Source organism: Cricetulus griseus, assembly GCF_003668045.3.
Source record: "Cricetulus griseus strain 17A/GY chromosome 1 unlocalized genomic scaffold, alternate assembly CriGri-PICRH-1.0 chr1_0, whole genome shotgun sequence".
In the NCBI taxonomy this organism is placed as follows: Eukaryota; Metazoa; Chordata; class Mammalia; order Rodentia; family Cricetidae; genus Cricetulus; species Cricetulus griseus.
Window position 1 is genome coordinate 135091123 of NW_023276806.1, and position 17919 is coordinate 135109041.

The 17919-nt window shown below is 42.9% G+C and overlaps 1 protein-coding gene across 2 annotated transcripts in view; it reads left to right on the forward strand.

Annotated features, from left to right (window-relative positions):
- The window catches only part of Srgap1 (SLIT-ROBO Rho GTPase activating protein 1), a 230301-nt gene that overhangs the window by 204602 nt on the left and 7780 nt on the right, over window positions 1-17919 (forward strand). For both annotated transcript variants that reach the window (XM_027392292.2, XM_027392293.2), the window contains exons 16-18: window positions 10336-10441; window positions 13511-13735; window positions 14457-14536. In XM_027392292.2, coding sequence (XP_027248093.1) covers window positions 10336-10441; window positions 13511-13735; window positions 14457-14536 — 411 coding nt within the window. The remainder of the gene's footprint in view (window positions 1-10335; window positions 10442-13510; window positions 13736-14456; window positions 14537-17919) is intronic.

A 17919-nucleotide genomic window follows, 5' to 3' on the forward strand; every position in this document is an offset into this window, starting at 1 on the left:
CCCCATCCCCACCCATTTACCCCATCACCACCAACTGCCTGAGGCCATTGATTTCCATTCTGGGTCCAATATGAGTCTCCCTCTCCCTGCACTGAGTGGACTTCACTTCTGAACCCTCAGGCCTCATATCTGGGAGCTGACCACTTGACCCCAGAAAAAGCAAAAGTGCCAGGCAAGAGGAAAATAATATGAGCTTGGAAATGTAGCCTTTTCATTCCTGATTGCCTCATTCGTTATTAAGAGATCTTTTAATATTCCTTCAAGGAATAAGGTAAAATGAGATAGAAGGCCATTTGTATGGTACAAGAACACCAAGTGGTAATTATCTGTCAGCAGGGATCCTGAGCCAATAGGCAGATTGTGTGGAATGCATTATGATGCTGGTAGTTAGTCATCAGCAAAGCATTGGTACCTGTTATTCATGGAGGTCTGACACTTCACAGAGGAAGATGAAAATCATGACAGCAAACGTTAGTTACTAACCACAGTCAGATTTCATGACCCTATAAATACAGCACCTCTCTAAGTCCATGTTCCCAGGTAGGAGTCCAGTTGACCTCAACCATGTAAGTTTTCATAAGCATCAGATTTCACTCTTAGCAGTGAAACCTCCCCTAACCCACCCCCAAGTCACACCTCCACCTGAATTAACAAGTCCATTGACTTGACCTCTGTTCAAATACCTGTTTCCCCTTCCCCTGGTTTCTCACTGTCGCCATTACAGTTTCCTAAGTGAGATCCCTGATTCTGGTTTGGTCTTCCCTCCCCTCCCTCACACCATTCCATCTGGCACTCAGATTCAAACAGGTAAATCCTGTCATTGTTCTCTCTGCTGCTGAAAGCCTGTTGCAGTATGTTGCACATAAAAGCATCCTTCTTCTCGATGTGTCCAGGTCATAGCAGTGAACTGATCCTCTATCCTATCTTTTCTGGAGCTAAACTATGTCTACTGCTGTGTGTCACCTGACTGTTTGCGAATGTTGAAATATGCAGGGTAGCGGGTAGCACACCAAACAGCCCATGTGCCAGGCCCTTCTCCACCTCCATGCCTTTGCCCAGACTGTTCCCCCTGACTCACTGTCACCTGATGTGAGGGCTTTGCCAGCCTGGCATTTTTCAAAGAATGCCAGCCATCCTCCCTACCACCCCACATGGAATTAGTCACCTTCTCCTCTGCTGATATGCTACTGTATGTGTCTGTTTTAGGGTTTCTATTACTATGATAAAACACCATACCCAAATGCAGCTTGGAGAGGAAAGAGTTTATTTCCTCTTATACTTCCAGGTAACGGGTTATCCCTGAGGGAAGTCAGGGCAGGAACTCAAGCAGGGCGGAAACCTGGAGTTGATACAGAGGCCATGGGGGAGTACATACTGGCTGGTTCCTGTGTCTTGTTCAGCCTGCTTTTCTCATCTAGGACCAGCTGCCCAGGGTAGCACTGCCTCCAGTGAGCTGGGCCCTCCCATATCGGTTATTAATGAATAAAATGAGCCACAGGATTTCCTACAGGCCAGTGTAGTAGGGACATTTTCTTGGTTGAGGTTCTCTCTTCCCAATGACTGTATCAAGCTAACAAAATGAACGAAAAGAACACCTGTATCCCTTAATTTCTTTAGATTTTCTTTTTTTCATTCCTATTGCCCACATTGTATTTCTATAAATCTATGAATGCCCCTCTCCTTCCACAAGATAATGGTTTTAGGGTAGAGGTCAAGCATTCAGGCCTTGCACACTGGCAGCCTGGGTTCACATCTCAGCTCTGTTACTTGCTCATCACCTCTACAGATTCAGTAGGCCCGCCTCACTGTAGTCTCTCCTCGGTACAACGAGCAGAGCCTTATTTGGTACACCACAGCAGTGTAAGAACCTAACGTGCTAATATATGTCAGGCCTGAGGATGCATGCGCCACCACAGTGCATCGCCTGGGGTTAGCCCCCCAGCTGGGGAGGTCTGCTGGGTTGTTCGGGTTTGTAGCCTTGCCACAAACAAGTTTGTATACTTGCCACAGTTAATTCTCAATACGTAGTAAGTGTACAGTCCATCATTGTTGGTAAAGTTTAAAAGAAGAGCAAGTTAGCACCAGAAGTCCTCCTGCTGCCATCAGCACCTAAAGTCCTGGCTCTCGTTGTGTGTTAGCTTCTCAACTGTCATACTGCCCAGCCATTCCAACCAGGTACCCTGTATGGAGTTCAGATGGGGAAATGGTGTGTCCATTCCATGGTTCTTTGCAGCCACTGCCGGCCCAGTGGGAAAGAAGTGAACTGGAGATGTCTCTAGAATTCTTCCTTGGCCGTGTTGAGAACTGTCTTCATGCCCTTGCCAGAGAAGTTAAGTCTGGATGCCAAGTCTTTCTGTGGTTTCCTGAGGATACACCTCAAATCAATCAAAAGGCAGCAGCTGGGCAGAGGCTATGGGGCTCTGCCAGTTAGCATTACCAGTTAGCATTATTAAGTCACTTTACACTTTCATGGGTGAGAAATGGTATTCCACTGTTGGTATCAATAAATGAGGTCACTGGGTCAGGAAGATTTAGGTTCACATCCTGGCTTTGTGAGCTTTGTAAACTTGGGTGCTATTAATTTTTATTCTTATTAAGTAGCTTGCTTCTTTAACTTCATAGAGTCTATGTGAAGAACAAATTAGATAATTCAGGTAAAATGTTTAGCATCATACTTAGACAAAGTAAGCCTCATTCTGTGTCACTAGTTCTCATCCCTTCTGTGACAGTTGGCCTAAGGAAAACTTGGGTCACATATGCCAATACCTGGTACAACCACTTAGCCATCTAGCTGTTCTCCCAAATGTATTTCTCTGGCATAATTGCTTCAGATGCCTTTAAGAATTAGGTTGCTATGTCCAAAACATGATATTGGTTCAAGCGTGACTTTTCTGAAACGATCAGTTAAGGTTTCTCACTAAATCAGGCTTACCAAAATATGTAGACTATGAAGGAGAAAGCAAAGCAAACAATACATGGAATTTTTTGTTTACTATTTGTGTGTGTGTGTGTGATAGGGCACACATGTCATGGTGTGCATGTGGAGATCAGAGGACAACATTCAGGAGTCCGTTATCTCCTCCACTGTGGAATCCAGTTCAGGTTGTCAGGCTTATACATCTACCTATCTCCCTGGTCTTGGTGGGTTTTTTGTTTGTTTGTTTGTTTTCCAGTACTGAGGTTCAAAGCTAGACCTTGGATTCCACCACTGAGCTGTGTCCCCATTCCAAGACCCATGTCTTGCAGAAGACACAGGAATGTCAGGGCCGCAGGTTTCTGGATGCATTTGCAGCCTGAGGTTTAACTGAGCTAGTGTTGTGAATTCACTAGGAAGTGGATGTTTTTGTGAATGTTCTGCTTACAAACTCTCCTATGTATGGAGCAGTCTGCCTTAATCATGTTTTTTCTAATCAGTCTGATTATTTTTAGTGGATATTTCTTCAGAATAGGAGGACTTTCAAGGATGCATTTTTGGATCTCCCCTTATATAACACCCTCTTTGTATAACAATCCCTATTCTTCCCATCTCTAACCTCTATAAAAGGAGGAGACTCCGGGCTAATATTGACTGATCTCTAGATCAGTAGTAGTTCCTACCAACATGACTATGGTATACCTGCATTATTTTCCCCTAACTTTTCAGTAAATTGTCTGAGGATGACATGCCACTCATTATTATATCCCCCTCACGATACTACAAATTTGTTGCCATGTGTGTGAGAGACAGACAGACAGAGCTATGGAGCATATATGGAGGACAACTTTCAGGAGTTGGCCCTCTCCTTCCACTCCGTTGAAGCAGGCTCTCTCTAGTTGTTTCTTTGCTGTATATTCTTCAAGCTTTGGGACAATTCTCCTATCTTGGCCTCCCATCTCCCCATAAGGTGATAGAATTACAGATTCCCACCACTGTAGCCAGACTTCTAGACTTTTAACTCAGATCCAGAAGTTGAACTCAGGACATCTGGCTCGCATCCTTGTACCCGATACTATAAACTTTAGACTCTTAGAATCAAATTGATGGCTTGTCTGCAATGCCCAGAGATTTCTGCCGACTCAGAGACTTGATTCCTGCATTCAAGAAACTTAAAATCTAGCAATAAGGAGAATACAGTTATGAATGTCTACAGCATAAGTTAGTACTGTTGGAGATGCTGAGACTGAAAGTTCTAGTGGGGAGAAGTCTCGGGGTAATAGATCATTTTTTGCCTGTGACATCTTAAGCATTGCAGTGGTTGGGTTTGATTTTCCTGTTAAGGTCATTTCATGTGACAGCTCATGAGGAAAGGTCTCCCTTTCATCGGTCCTAGCTCATGTAAGTTCCTGATACACCAACAGCTTTGTGTTTACCTATTTTTGATTGTTTGGAAGAATCCTGCATGTGTACACATGTTGCTCTCCTGCCTCTCTGTCTCTGAAGAGCCTCATTCTTAGAAAGCTTAGATGTGTGTAGTAAGTGTGTGTTGGGGGGGGCGGGTTGTAACAACATTCTCTGTGGTTACTGTACGAGATCCACTCCCCAACTCACTGGAAATCTCTTTTAAAGGATGACTTACCCAGATGAGCACATGATGAAATCAGATTAAATATACATTGGAAAATGACAGGCCTCTTTGCTTCTCAGTTTCTCACACAAACACCGTTTTGGTTTTTTGCTTTTTTTAAACTGGCTGCTTTCTGAATGGCTTGTTGAGTGTTCTAGGCCACACCCACAGTCGGGGTAGCTTGTATCACGACCATGCATCATGGCTCTGGATTCCTGAGGTATACAGCCAAGCAATTACTCAAGTAAGGCATGGGTTTTTTGTTTTGTTTTGTTTTGTTTTTCCTGGCCTGGTCACGGGCCCAGATGAAACAGTTGTACTTCATTTTGCATAACGTACTATCATTTAGGTGACTTCTTAAACATGAGAAAACATTTTTATAACAGGAGATATTTTTCCTGTCAAAGGAATAACTCTAAAACACAAAAAGCACTCAGGACAACATATAGTCCCCCCATAAGCCACCACCTAAAGAGAAGCCATGATGTGTTTCTTCTGGGCATTTGTGCATCCGTGTGCACAGAGTGCTTTTGAAGCCAATGTGGAACTATTCTATCCTTACAGCTTGTGGTGTTCCTTCTTATCACCTACAGGAGACAGTAACCCAGTGACCTCCCTGTAATTAATCACCCAGCTGTAACAATTCCTGCTGCTCGGCTGGTCTAGCTCCCAGCTGTCTTCTCTGTGACATGATACCATGTATCAGTGTGTATCTCTGGGAGATTAGAAATTCTTCTCCTTTTTTTTCCATCAAAGTCCTCATCACGAAATAGTATGTGATCATTTCAAAGTGACTGAAAATGGCTTAGAAGCACACAGGACAAAATAATGATCCCACTGCCCAGAGTGAAATGGTAGCATGGCACCACTGAGAAACCTTTTGTGTGCGTTAAGCATCCTCATGTTGTATGTTAACATGTGAGATGATCCTGATACCACTATTGCATCCTAAAGCCAGCAATTCCTCAGAACCGTCAAGTAGGTAGTCCACACTTTTTCCAACTTGCTTTTGTTATGCAATTAATCTGTGATTACTGCTGAAAATTCTTGAACTAAAAACATCCATCAAGGAGAACGGCAGCTCTTCCAGTGCCTCTCCGATTCTGCACATGGTACCAACATATGTGATACACTCTCCCAAAAGCAGCTTCATAGTGTGTGGCTCACCCACTGAAGAGCACAGGGAACAGTGATTTTAGTCTGCTCACTGTTTTATACAACCGTTATCATTGTCGATGTCAGGATTTTTTTTTTCATTAGCCCAGAAAAAAAGCCAAATTCGCAAACCTTAGCAATCACTTTCTGTTCAACTGTAGCCACCATCAGCCCTCGAAAGTGGTAACCTGCTCTCTGTCTCTGTAGATTTGCCTCTTCTGGTGTTTCACATAAATGGACTCATACGGCTGTGGTCTTTGTAACTGGGTCTTTCACTTAGTATGTGTCATAATCAGGCATTCACCTTATGTTATTAGAAAATAATAATTCCATTGTCTGAGTATACCATTCCTATATACTTTCAGGAAAAAATCCACCATACCGTGTAACAGCTAATCCGTTTGAAGTTTCTTTTCAAAACAGTGGAAACTATTCTAAAACTGATGGAGTTGATGTGTATAACACTGGTGTATTAGTTCATTAAGTTTATCATTTAAATGGGCAAATTATATGATGTGTGAATTGTAGTCTAGTAATGCTGCTGGAAACTAAATTATCGCATGGTATGCTACCTTTGTGAGTTTATACTTTTAATATGGTTTTTACTGGTCATACGATGGCTTCTATTTTATGAAACAAATCACATTTGTAATGGCTCTGTGAAGTTAGGGATGTACAGAATCCTCTGCTGCGCTTCTTTGTACATGTATCTATTTTCAATGGGGAAAAGCCTTGAAACTCTATTGTTACTGTTATTATTTGTGTGTGTGTGTGTGTCTGTGTATGTGAGTGCAGGTGCCCACAGAAGCCAGAAGCTGCCCCCACCCTGAGCTAGAGTGGGCCTCCTAGGAATTGAACACAGGTTCTCTGCAAGAGCAGTAAGTGCTCTTATCCGCTGAGCCCTCCTTCCAGCCCCCAAACTTTGGAAGTCTTCCAGATGCTGTATGCTATGGCTGTTAATAAATTGTCTGCCTCTTCTGACATACCCCGTGGCTTTCTCTCTGATTTCCCATTTCTATTTGATGTCACAGAATCACATTCTTTTTTTGTCATGGGCACAGTTCAAGACAGGGTTTCTCTGTGGCTTTGGAGCCTGTCTCTTGTAAACCAGGCTGGTCTCGAACTCACAGAGATCCTCCTGCCTCTTTCTTCCAAGTGCTGGGATTAAAGGCGGACACCACCAACGCCCAGCTAGAATCATATTCTTAAGATTTCCTTGATCTCTGAAAAAGCTTAATTGCTGAGTATCCGATAGGTGAAGATGTCTAAGGCTTTCTAAACAAAGACTCAGTTTCTCTCCTGTGCTCAATATAACAGATCAGCAGATCTGGGGTTATTATTTGTTGTTTATATAAAATATTCTTTTAAGTGCTGCTGGTGATCGAGAGGAGAAGGCAGTGGTTTTTCTTGCAGAAGTTGGTCTAACAGCTGTTTACAGATGTTTCCATGTGTTTATCTCTGACCTTGGGAAGCTAGCAGTAACTCGGGTGAAGGCAAGGGAAGATCCTTCTGTATACATTAGCATGAACCTCTGCTTTCTCTTTCCCTTTTATTCACACAAGCAACTGATTCATACCTTGCTGTTTGTAGTGTGAGCCTAAGCGTGCCTTGAGATTGGTAACCTCACCTTGAAAGCTGATGGTTGGTCTCAGAAATACATGTATGCCTCCTTCCTGTATGTAGTCACCAATGGCTTTCCTTGAATCCCTTGTCTTCGTGCCTAAGGAGAAATTTCTGCCTTGTGGTTTATTATTTGTTTCCTGGCAGATGAATACCTTAGCAAACAGTGTCACCAAAGAACCAATATGAGGGGACAGTGGCCATTTGGGCTTATTGTCATTTCCTTAAGTAACTCCAGTTTGGGGACGTTTTCACACATGTGCATAGAGCTGTCACCCTTCATTACTGTGAATTTGGAGGGCTGGTGTGAGAACCCTGAATTGCTAGGAAGAGAACATAAGTTCACCTTGGGAGCTTTGCACACATGACCAAGATTAAGATTAGATGCATGCCAGTTTTACCTAACTGCATGAGGTCTTCGATTGTAGGAACAAAACCCAGCTTAAAAGAAATCCAGGTGAAGTCTGCTTTTCCTGCCACCTCCTGAGCAGAGAATAAAAGATTCATCTGTCCAGTACAGCTGAAGGTTCATGAATTGCCAACTAGAAGCACACGTTAATCAGTGTGTTGGTGACAACCACAAATTCAGCCCCACTAACTGCACTCAGGAGAGGAAGTGGGCTGCTTGTAGCAGAGCTGAGCTCCTGGAGACTGCTCACACAAGTCTCCTGTGCAGCCCACCAGGAAATATCGAGGCATCCATTATAGGACTGAGGCCTGGGTGCAGATGAATTTGCAGCAACTTCCAGAACACCAACAATGGTTCTTTCTCACTCTGATGTATGTGTACACTGTAGTTGCAGGCATCGTACATTTGCATGGTACGATCTATTGTCATCTTTTTGGAGTCTCTCTGTAGTCTCCATTGCTGTTCACATCTAAACCTTGCATTTGCATCCCACAGGCTCCCCAGTTCTTTTATGGTGAAATACATGACAAAATGCACCATCTTTGGGTGCATGGTAAAGTCAAATGTGTTCACAATGCTGTGACTCCATTGTCTTGTTTATTTCTACAATGTTTTCTTCTTCCCAAACAGAAACTTCCACCACTGAATATAAATACATATTTATTGTCCAAGCAGTGGTCTTGATTATTTCTTACTTATTATTTTTAGGTTTTAAGCAGGTTTATAAATTCAGGCCACAAGAGTACAATAATTAAGTTGTCAGTATAGTTCTATAGTAGGATCAAAACAGAAGCCTGGAATTGGCAAGGCTGCCTCATGTTATTCCATCTTCCTTCTCCATCCAGTGTGGTTCCCAGGTTCAACCCCAGGTTGTTGTAGAAGTGTATTTATATTCAGGAGATGTTGCCTCCCCAACCCCAATTCATGGTGTGGATTCTTTTTCCACCTCAAAATACATTACAAATCAGAAAGTGAAATATCCATATCCAATTCATGATAACTACACTCATACTATTAGTTACTGGTTTGGATTGAAGGAATAAAAATTGTATAGGAATGGTAATCATATTTTGGTATTTTCACATCCCAGGTAGAGGGTTTCTGAACTCCTTTTTTCTGGGAAATGAGCAGGTTTCATTTCCATCCGTGGCTTCCTCGGTGGCGGAACAGAAGTGTTAGTTCCCGCTCACCCTGATAAATTGTGTGCTGTGCAGATGACTAATTTGTGGTTGAGCAAAAATATCTGTGTATTTTTCATACCTTTCCAGCTGCATGGAGGATAAAACAAAATATCCGCTTTGATAATGGATAGAAAGTAGCTTGAGTCAGCACTCAGAATTCCAGGAATACGAGCTTAGTATGAGTAATTAGGGCCACGGTTTCCAACCTTGACTACATAGAAGAATCCCAGAGATTTTGAACACTGCCCCCACCCCCACCTGCATGTAACCCCAAGTCAAGGTTGAGCACCACAAGTTAATTCAAAAGAGGAACTCGGTAGGAGAGAATCGTAGTCATCCAAGTGAGAAATGGTGAGGTCATCAGGGATGGAACCACCAGAGATAGAATGAAATAGGGGGGTCACCATGTTAGAACTGATGATCATAGCCTTGAGACTGACGGAGGTGGCCACTATCAACAAGAGGGAAACAGCCTGAAGGGATACACTGATATGTGTATGTATATCTATATATAGATATGTATGTATTGATATTTTTTATTGATGGATGGATAGATACATTAATATAGTTGTGTATATATCTATGTGTAGATATGTATATTGATATATATGTGTTGACATATATCGATAGATGGAAGATAGATGTTTGTATGTGTGTATATCTATGAATAGATATATGTATTGATATACATACTGATGGATAGATTAATGCATGTTTGTGTGTATATATCCACATATTGATATATATGTATTGACATATAGAGATGTATGTTGATGGATAGAGACATACTTTGATATATGTGTGTGTGTATGTCTGTATCTATAGATATATATATATATGTATTTATATAGAGATATGTATGTTAATATACATTGATGGATGGATAGACAGATAGAAGTCGGACAGATAGATAGATTATATTGATATTGCTATATCCCAGAAATCTGGCTTAGTTCACAAACAGCAAGAAGGCACTGGGACCATATGAGCAGCAAAATATAGCGCTCACAACACGGGAGAGAAGTGGTTTCTAAATATAAAAGAACTCTAAATTACTCGAGACCATGGGCATCACATAAAACAAACCAGTGTGGTACATACCTGTTACCCCAACACTTGTGAAGCGAAGACCAGAGGATTTTGAGTTTGGGGTCATCGGGGTCACATGAGACCATCTCAAAACCTAGGTAGAGAAGGAGGGAGAAAAGCATGTAGGGCCATCGTGCAAGTAAATGAAGGGAAAGCAGTGACTGCTGACCGGTCAGAGGAAACGCCACCCCTGGAGTTAGGCGGCACACACAGTGACTGCTTCCTGCCATGGTCAAGGTGTTGATGCCTTTGGGTGTGTCCTTCCCTGTAAGGCGTGCTGCATGACCTGCTCTAGTGTGACCTGAGGGACTCTGACGTGTCCTCTTCTGTCCTGCAGGAATCGATAACCTCTATGAGAGGGCGCTTCACATCCGCAAACTCCTCTTGACCCTGCCCAGGTCGGTCCTCATAGTGATGAGGTATCTGTTTGCCTTTCTCAATCAGTAAGTACCCCGTGTTCTGTCAACATGCCCATCCTCATTCTGTCCGTCTGCATTCTTCCTGCTCTTGAATGCTGTAAAGTGTGCATTGAGTTCCATTCACCAGTGGAGACAAGGCAGGGGCTGGCTGAATGGAAGCTGAGGGAACATTTTTTTATCTTGAGAGATCAAGGTCTCTTTATGATACACGAAAAGTCTGGGGAAACTGTGGATGGTCGTAAATGCAAAATATCTAGAATGCTGCTATAAATAACACTTTCTAAGGAAACATGTTTTTTTTTTCAACTTTCATCCAGGGCTCATGTCATAAATGTTTTTGTCAAAATGATGTAAGCCACCTTCTCCTAGCAAAAAATCTCTCTCTCTCTCTCTCTCTCTCTCTCTCTCTCTCTCTCTCTCTCTCTTTAATGTTGTAGTAGGGGGTGGAGGGGGATTGTAGATGACTTAGACATCAGTCCAAAAGCAGAATTTTCACAAATTCACTATAATGAGACCTTGTCAAGAAGAAAGTATTTGTCTTGCAGTCACTACTATGATGAAACAGGAATCTTGAGGAAAACTTGATTCTTGATAGGGGCAACTTGGTTTTCAGTTGTGTTGCTTGCTAATGAGTGGGTTCCATTGTAGGCATGTCTCCCTCAGATCCCAAAGTCATCTGTCTTTGCCACATTTCAGTTAAGCAGCTAGAAGTCCACAATTCTAGAGAGTCGACTGCTAAATGAACCAAGGGACATGCCTTCTCACTAAGTACCGATTCTCCCTTCTTCAAATGAGGGTATCTTTTCACTTGGGTTTCACTGGAGTTTTGCACTCACAGAAACAGCATAGAGACTCATGACAACCCCACTGGCTAGCTCTAAAAGCAAACCCACTCAGATTGGCCACAAGAGCCAAGAAGCATACACTAGGGAATTGCATACAGGGAGAACAAAATGAGGCTCTACAGCTCACCCTAGAGTACCTGAAACATTCCCAAAGGACAATAGGAGGCCATTTGGACAGGAGTGCTATCTAAAAAGAAAAGAAAAAAAAAGATATGTATTGTGTCTACTGTGAACAGATGCTGCCTGTGGCTACCTTTGACTAAGCCTGGTCACCCAAGCAGTTGTCAGAACCCAGTACCATCTTGAAACAATGCAGGCTTCCCCTTCCCCAACTGATGTGGACCCCACAGGGACAGCAGTGCTCTTCAGTTTTTCTGATACGCCAAAGCAAAACCCACTGTGAACAAGTGACCCACAATGGCCTAGGAAAGCAGTGTTGCAGCCAAGAAATCTCTCCAGGCCTTAATGTAACTCTGGGCAAAGCTCAAGTGAATGGCAAGCGCCTTATGAGCCGGGCAGCTGGCACTATGTTCATTGGTTCTGCCCACAGGAGACTGCCCTTGCCTGCAAGGAAAGATGAGCACCTCACCGCCCCCTGCCCTGCCCCCACCTCACCCCACCACCACCTCAGCCTGTGTTGCTTGACTCTGGAATCCTGGAAAGGGGATTCTTTTCTCCTGTAAAATAAAAATAAAAAAAAAATTAAAAAAATAAAATAAAATAAAAAGTTTTTTAACTCAAGTTTTTGTTCAAGCCAGGACTAAAATAAAGACCTAGAAGGACTAAACCTGACTCTTCCCACTGAGCTCAGGTGTGAGTTTTGAAAGTTAGACAGTTTTTATTCTGAATCTTACTTCTTCCCCTGACCCCGAGTTTCAAGGTGATCTGTCGCCTGGCGGCAATTCGAGGCTTTCTTTTTCTTTTTTAATTGTATATTTGAGAAGTGGCAGAAGGGAAGGACATATGGTAGCTGTGGGGCTCATTCTTTGCATTTTCCACTCTGTCCACTATCTTACCTGCACTAAAGGCTAAAGTACCACGTCAGGTGGTATCTTGGTGCTTTGTGTCTGTGACTGTGTCACAAAGGCAGTCAGTCTCCCTTTTCTCCTTCCACTTGTCATCTGTTGCCCCGAATTCTACATTTCCCTTTGTGGCTGACATTCTATACACTGAGAGATAACGCCTCCCAACTTTCCGAAGAATTGCAAATTCCCTGTGTGTTAGAGGCCAGGCATTAAAGAACTGGCTGGCTGAGAGTCGCCTGTGAAATATCTGTAATATTTCATAAAAATATCACAAATATTTTAGAGGTTAGAAATTAGTTGCAGACAGCCAGCAATGTTCCCAGAGTTTTCCTACCTTAGATGGAACAGTAAGAGAATTAAGGATCTGCCCCCTTGTCTTGTACCTTTCAGTGTCTTTTGTGGTATGAGTTGTCACCTAGGGGTGTAGACACACAGCAGCATGCTATTAACCCACAGCTGTTCTTTGCCTCCTCTGGAAAAAAAAAAAAAATGTTTTGCTTTTATTCTAAGTTTGGTTGGTTTTTCAAGATTTATAAGGTAGGGGGGGAAGGAGTTGTAAACTAAGATTCCTTTGAGTGGCAGGGCAAATGTAAAGATATAATCGTAAGGCTTTATGGAAATTGTACTGCACAGCCCAGACTGACTTGAGCTGGACCGACTTATGAGCCTCCAGCTTAATATTTACCAGTGAAACTCATCTTGGTCCTTATCTCTATTACAGTTGATGTGGTTTTAAACTCAGGACTTTAGGAAGTGCCTCTCACTCACACAAAGAAGATAGATGTATGTTCCCCTCATTTCCTATGTAGTCAATCATAGTTGTCTTATTGTTTGGTGCTCAAATGAGTGGGATGGAATATATTGTTTTTCTTCCAATGATAAAAAAAAATATGTTGTTTAATCCATATTTTCAAAATACAAGGTAAGGGTGATGGAGAGATGGCTCCATCCTGAGACTATTCTTCCATAGGATGCGAGTTCAAATCCCAGCACCCACATTAGGTGGCTCACAGCCACCTGTAACTCCAGCTCCAGAGGATCTCACATACCCTATGCCCTCCATAGGGGTACCTGCGCTCTTTTGTACACACGCACACACACACACAGACCCTCATGCACACACATTTTTTTAGTAAAATAAATTCAAAATATGAAGTATCCTATTAAGCACTTTCTTTCCCAAAACCCCTCTTTTACAAGTTCTTCCTTGCTTCCTTTTATAGCCTTTCCCAATACAGTGATGAGAACATGATGGACCCTTATAATCTGGCCATTTGCTTTGGCCCAACATTGATGCCTGTTCCAGAGATACAGGACCAAGTTTCTTGCCAGGCACATGTGAACGAAATCGTAAAGACCATCATAATCCACCATGAGGCTATTTTCCCAGACTCTAAAGAACTGGATGGCCCTGTGTATGAGAAATGCATGGCCGGAGGCGACTACTGGTGAGTCCAAGAACAGAGCCCTCCCTCTTGGGGACACACAACTACTGACTGGATGGTAAAAGTGAATTAATCCAGGACCGAGGAGTTTGAAGTGCTGGCTGCTGAATCATCGGGACCTGAGTTCAGATACCCCAGCACATCAAAGTTAGATACAACGGAGTATCTGCAATCCCAGCACTGAGTTATAGAGGCAGGAGGATGCTGGGAGTTCCCTGGCTAACCTGCCTCTCCAAACAGTGAGTTCCAGGCTCAGTTAGAGAGACCTAGTTCCAAAAAATAAGGTCAGAAACAATAGAGGAACAGTTCCAGGGTTGAGGCCATCATGGCAGCAGAGGCACAGTTTTGGGTGAGGCAGCTGGTCAGAACACATCACCCAGGAAGCAAAGAGCAATGGGTGTTCGTGCCTTAAAGGAGCTCTCTTCCTCCTCTTATACCATCTGTGACCCCACTCTTAGGGTGGGTCTTCCCACTTGAGCTATAACCTAACTAGGGAATCCCTCATAAGCGTGCCCAGACCCAGTTGCTTAGGTCATTCTAGAGCTCACTGACATTGATGCCGTTACTGTAACTATGAACCAGATAATCAACGGAGGCTCTGACATTCTGGGGCTGGAGTATCCAGGAATGTTTCTGCACTAGAAGTCTTGTATTTTCCTTGCTGTCATAATTACTCATTTAGAAAACAGTACTCTTTGGTTTCATAAGCATTTTCACCCAACAGTGACAGCCCCTACAGTGAGCATGGTACATTGGAGGAAGTGGACCAAGATGCCGGCACAGAGCCCCACACCAGTGAAGATGGTAAGTCCTGGCTGGGGCGACTATAAGTTGCTTTTTTGTCATAACAACGGAGTTCCCAGGCTTCTCTTATTTGATTTAGTGTGGTTCAGCTTGGTGTCCATTTTGTTCTCGTGTTGTAAGAACTGGTTCCATGCTTTACAAATGACTTCTCTGTTCCAAGGTTCATCTTTTTGTGTGCTTGTTTTAAAGCAGGAGGGAGAGTTTATCACGCTTTCATGTTTTGTATTCTGTGCTGGGTCAACTTTAAGAAGTTCCTCTAACCCATGAGAGAATGAAAACAGCCCTCCTGTATCCTGTCCTTGCCCTTCCTCTTAACACATAACAGACTTCCCTTCCTCCCCCAGTTTTAAGCACCCCACACACATTGTTGGGACTGTAGATCCAGAGCTACACACCAGATCTCTACAGCATGTCTACCTTGCCTGACAGAAACTGTATTCCTACTGACTGGTGACTCCCTACTTTACTTCCTCCCAGACCGTGGCAACCTCCATACCCATTGAATCTATCAATTTGACTATTTTAGGCTTGTGATATAAGTGGAGCCATGCAACAGAATAGTTTACTTCAGGTCCACCCATGTTGTCACCATTTTGGAGCACGTACATGAATTCCTTTGCATGTCTATCTCACAGTCTCCTTGCCTACCTTCTGGGAACTGTTTCCACATCTTCTGTCCTGTGACCAGTCCCTAGGAGTTTATCTCTTTGTGATTCCAATTTCAGTTCTTTTGGAGAAGCGTCTGAATTCTAGATCGTATAATCCCTCTATTTTAATTTTTCAGGGCCCGCTCCCCATACTGTTTTCCATAGCACCCGTACCATTTTGCACACCCACCAACAGGATGGCTCTTGGGTCTCCTGACCCTTGCCGTTTGTTGTCTTTGTCAGGGAGCCCTCCTAACAGCATCAGGAGTATCTCACTGTGGCTTTGATTATCACATCTTTGGTGATGATGGTGTTAGCCATTTGCTGTGGCTGCTATGGTCCCATATTCTCTCTGAATTCCTTCAAAAGTTGATTTTCACATAGTTCTTATTCTTACAGAGGTTTCTTTGGAGGTCATGATATGAGGTAGGGGTCATTTACTTTTCCTCTGTCTGGATGGAGCTGTCACATCTGTCCCAGCGTCGGCTGGCCTTTCACAGTGTTGTAAAGCATGTGCCTTCCATGTGTAAAGTCACCGCCTGATTCTCTCCTTCCCACTAGTCTACCTTAACGTGACCAGTGAGACCTTTTGATTAACCAGAACAGAAAACAAAGCAAGACCCCAGCTTTGTCCTTTTCGCCCTCTTGGTCCTTTTGCATTTTACTTAAATTTTAGACTCTGTGTTTCAAATACTTTTTTAAAAAATTTAACATTTTACATTTAACCCCTGCAGAGGGGAGAGCTGCGGTTGCACTCATTTTACAGATGTTGATATGGAGAGAGCTGCTGTTCCTCACTATTTCTAGTGCGGTCCATGAGCCTATTGCCAATTGTTTGGCGTCTCCAAATTAACTCGGATACGTTCTCTTAAGAGACCATCTCTAACTTTTTCTAACTTTTAAAGTTGAGTGCTTAGCACTAATTTTTAGCACTTTTTTGATGGTCCCGAGGTTGAGCCCATGACTATCTGTGTGTGAGAAAAGTGATCTACCACCAGCCTTTCAGTTTTTAAGACAGAGTCTTCCCAGGCATTGATGGTGTGTGCCTTTAATCCCAGCACTCCAGAGGCAGAGGCAGGTGGATCTCTCTGAGTTCAAGGCCATCCTGGTCTACAGAGTGATTCCAGGACAGCCAGGACTACACAGAGGAAACCATGTCTCAAAAAAACTAAAACAAAAGCAGGACAGAGCCTTGCTGTATGGAACAGACTGACTGTACACTTAAGCTCCTAAGTGCTTCGATTGCTGGCATGTACCACCATGCCCAGTCCCTTTCCCTTTCCTGTGCACTCTTTGAGATTTCTCTAAGAATCTCTCTAGATGTATGCAGTTCTTTTATCCACTGAGTTTTTAGTTTTATTCCTGTACGTTCTACCTGGTATATTTAACAAATCTGCTTGGTTATTGGCGTGTGTGTGTGTGTGGTTTAAGCTCCTTAATCTTTACTCCTAAATATTGGACCTTTGCCCCATTTTACATTATATGTCTAATAATTTTGATGTATTTTTGATGTGTGTCTTAGAACTCTGTCCCCATGAAGATAGCCTTCTCCAACGATTCTTTTCATTTATTTCTCCCGGAGGCAGAGCAACCTATAGTACAACAAGCCGTTTTCAGCTTGAAGGTTTCCACATGGTCAGGTGCTATGAATTTCAGACCAGCCTAAGGACAACAGTGCACTTGGGATTCTCAGAGATGATGAGTACCAAAGCCTTGAGATGGTTATTTCCTTAGGATGGTGGGCAGAGCTGTACAGTGAGGGAGATGGTGACGGCCTGTGAAAAGCTTCCCAAGACAGTGGGGTTCTAGGATGTGGAATTGAAATTCACTAAGACATGAAGAGTGAAGTTCTTTGGTAGGGCAGGAGGATACTCAGGTTGTCCAGGTCAAGCAGACAGTAGTCTCGAGCTCCTTGAAGACCAACAGAACCAAGCTAGTGACACGTGTGTTCAGTCACCTCCCTGGCTCTCACTTTGGCCTTTGATTCTCCCTCCTGACTTGATGGCTTAGTAATTTAACTAAAAACTGGGGTTCTAGCAGAAGAGTAATAAGGATGTTTTGTGTCAATTATCTGCTAAGAAAGAAAAAAAGAATTTTCCTTGTGTTCCTTTTTATTGAAAATGAATTTTTTTTCATGCCATGTATTCTGGGCATTGTTCACCTCCCATTCCATGCTTTTGTGTGTCTCATTGGAAGACAAATAGGCAAATAAAAAAATACAACAGAACAAAAAAGTCAAAGTATGAGAAACACAAAACTGGAAACCATAATACATAAGCAAAAAATCCAAACAAAGCAATATAAAACAATTATTTTTAAATTTCTGAAAGTGCCATTGAGTTAATTTGTGTTGGCCATCTACTGCTAGGCATTTAAGTGTGGTTTGTATGCCCAAGGAGACTGTTGGAGAAAACTAATTTTTCCTTTGTAAGCAATTATCAGTTGGAAATTACGAAGGCTTATGTCCACCCCATCTGGCTTGGACCTGTACGTGCTGCCACGGTCTCTGTGAATTTGTTCATATGTGTGCCAGTCCTGTTGTGTCCTCCAACCTCCGTCTCTTACACCCTCTTCTTCTGAAGGGTTCCCTCAGCTCTGATGGGAGGGATTGGATGGAGACAGTCCATTTAAGGATCAGTGCTCCAAGGTTTCTCGATCTCTGCACATTGTCTGGCAGTATCTTCGGGTCTCTGCATTTGCTCCCATCTCCTATAGGAGGAAGCTTCTCTGATGAAG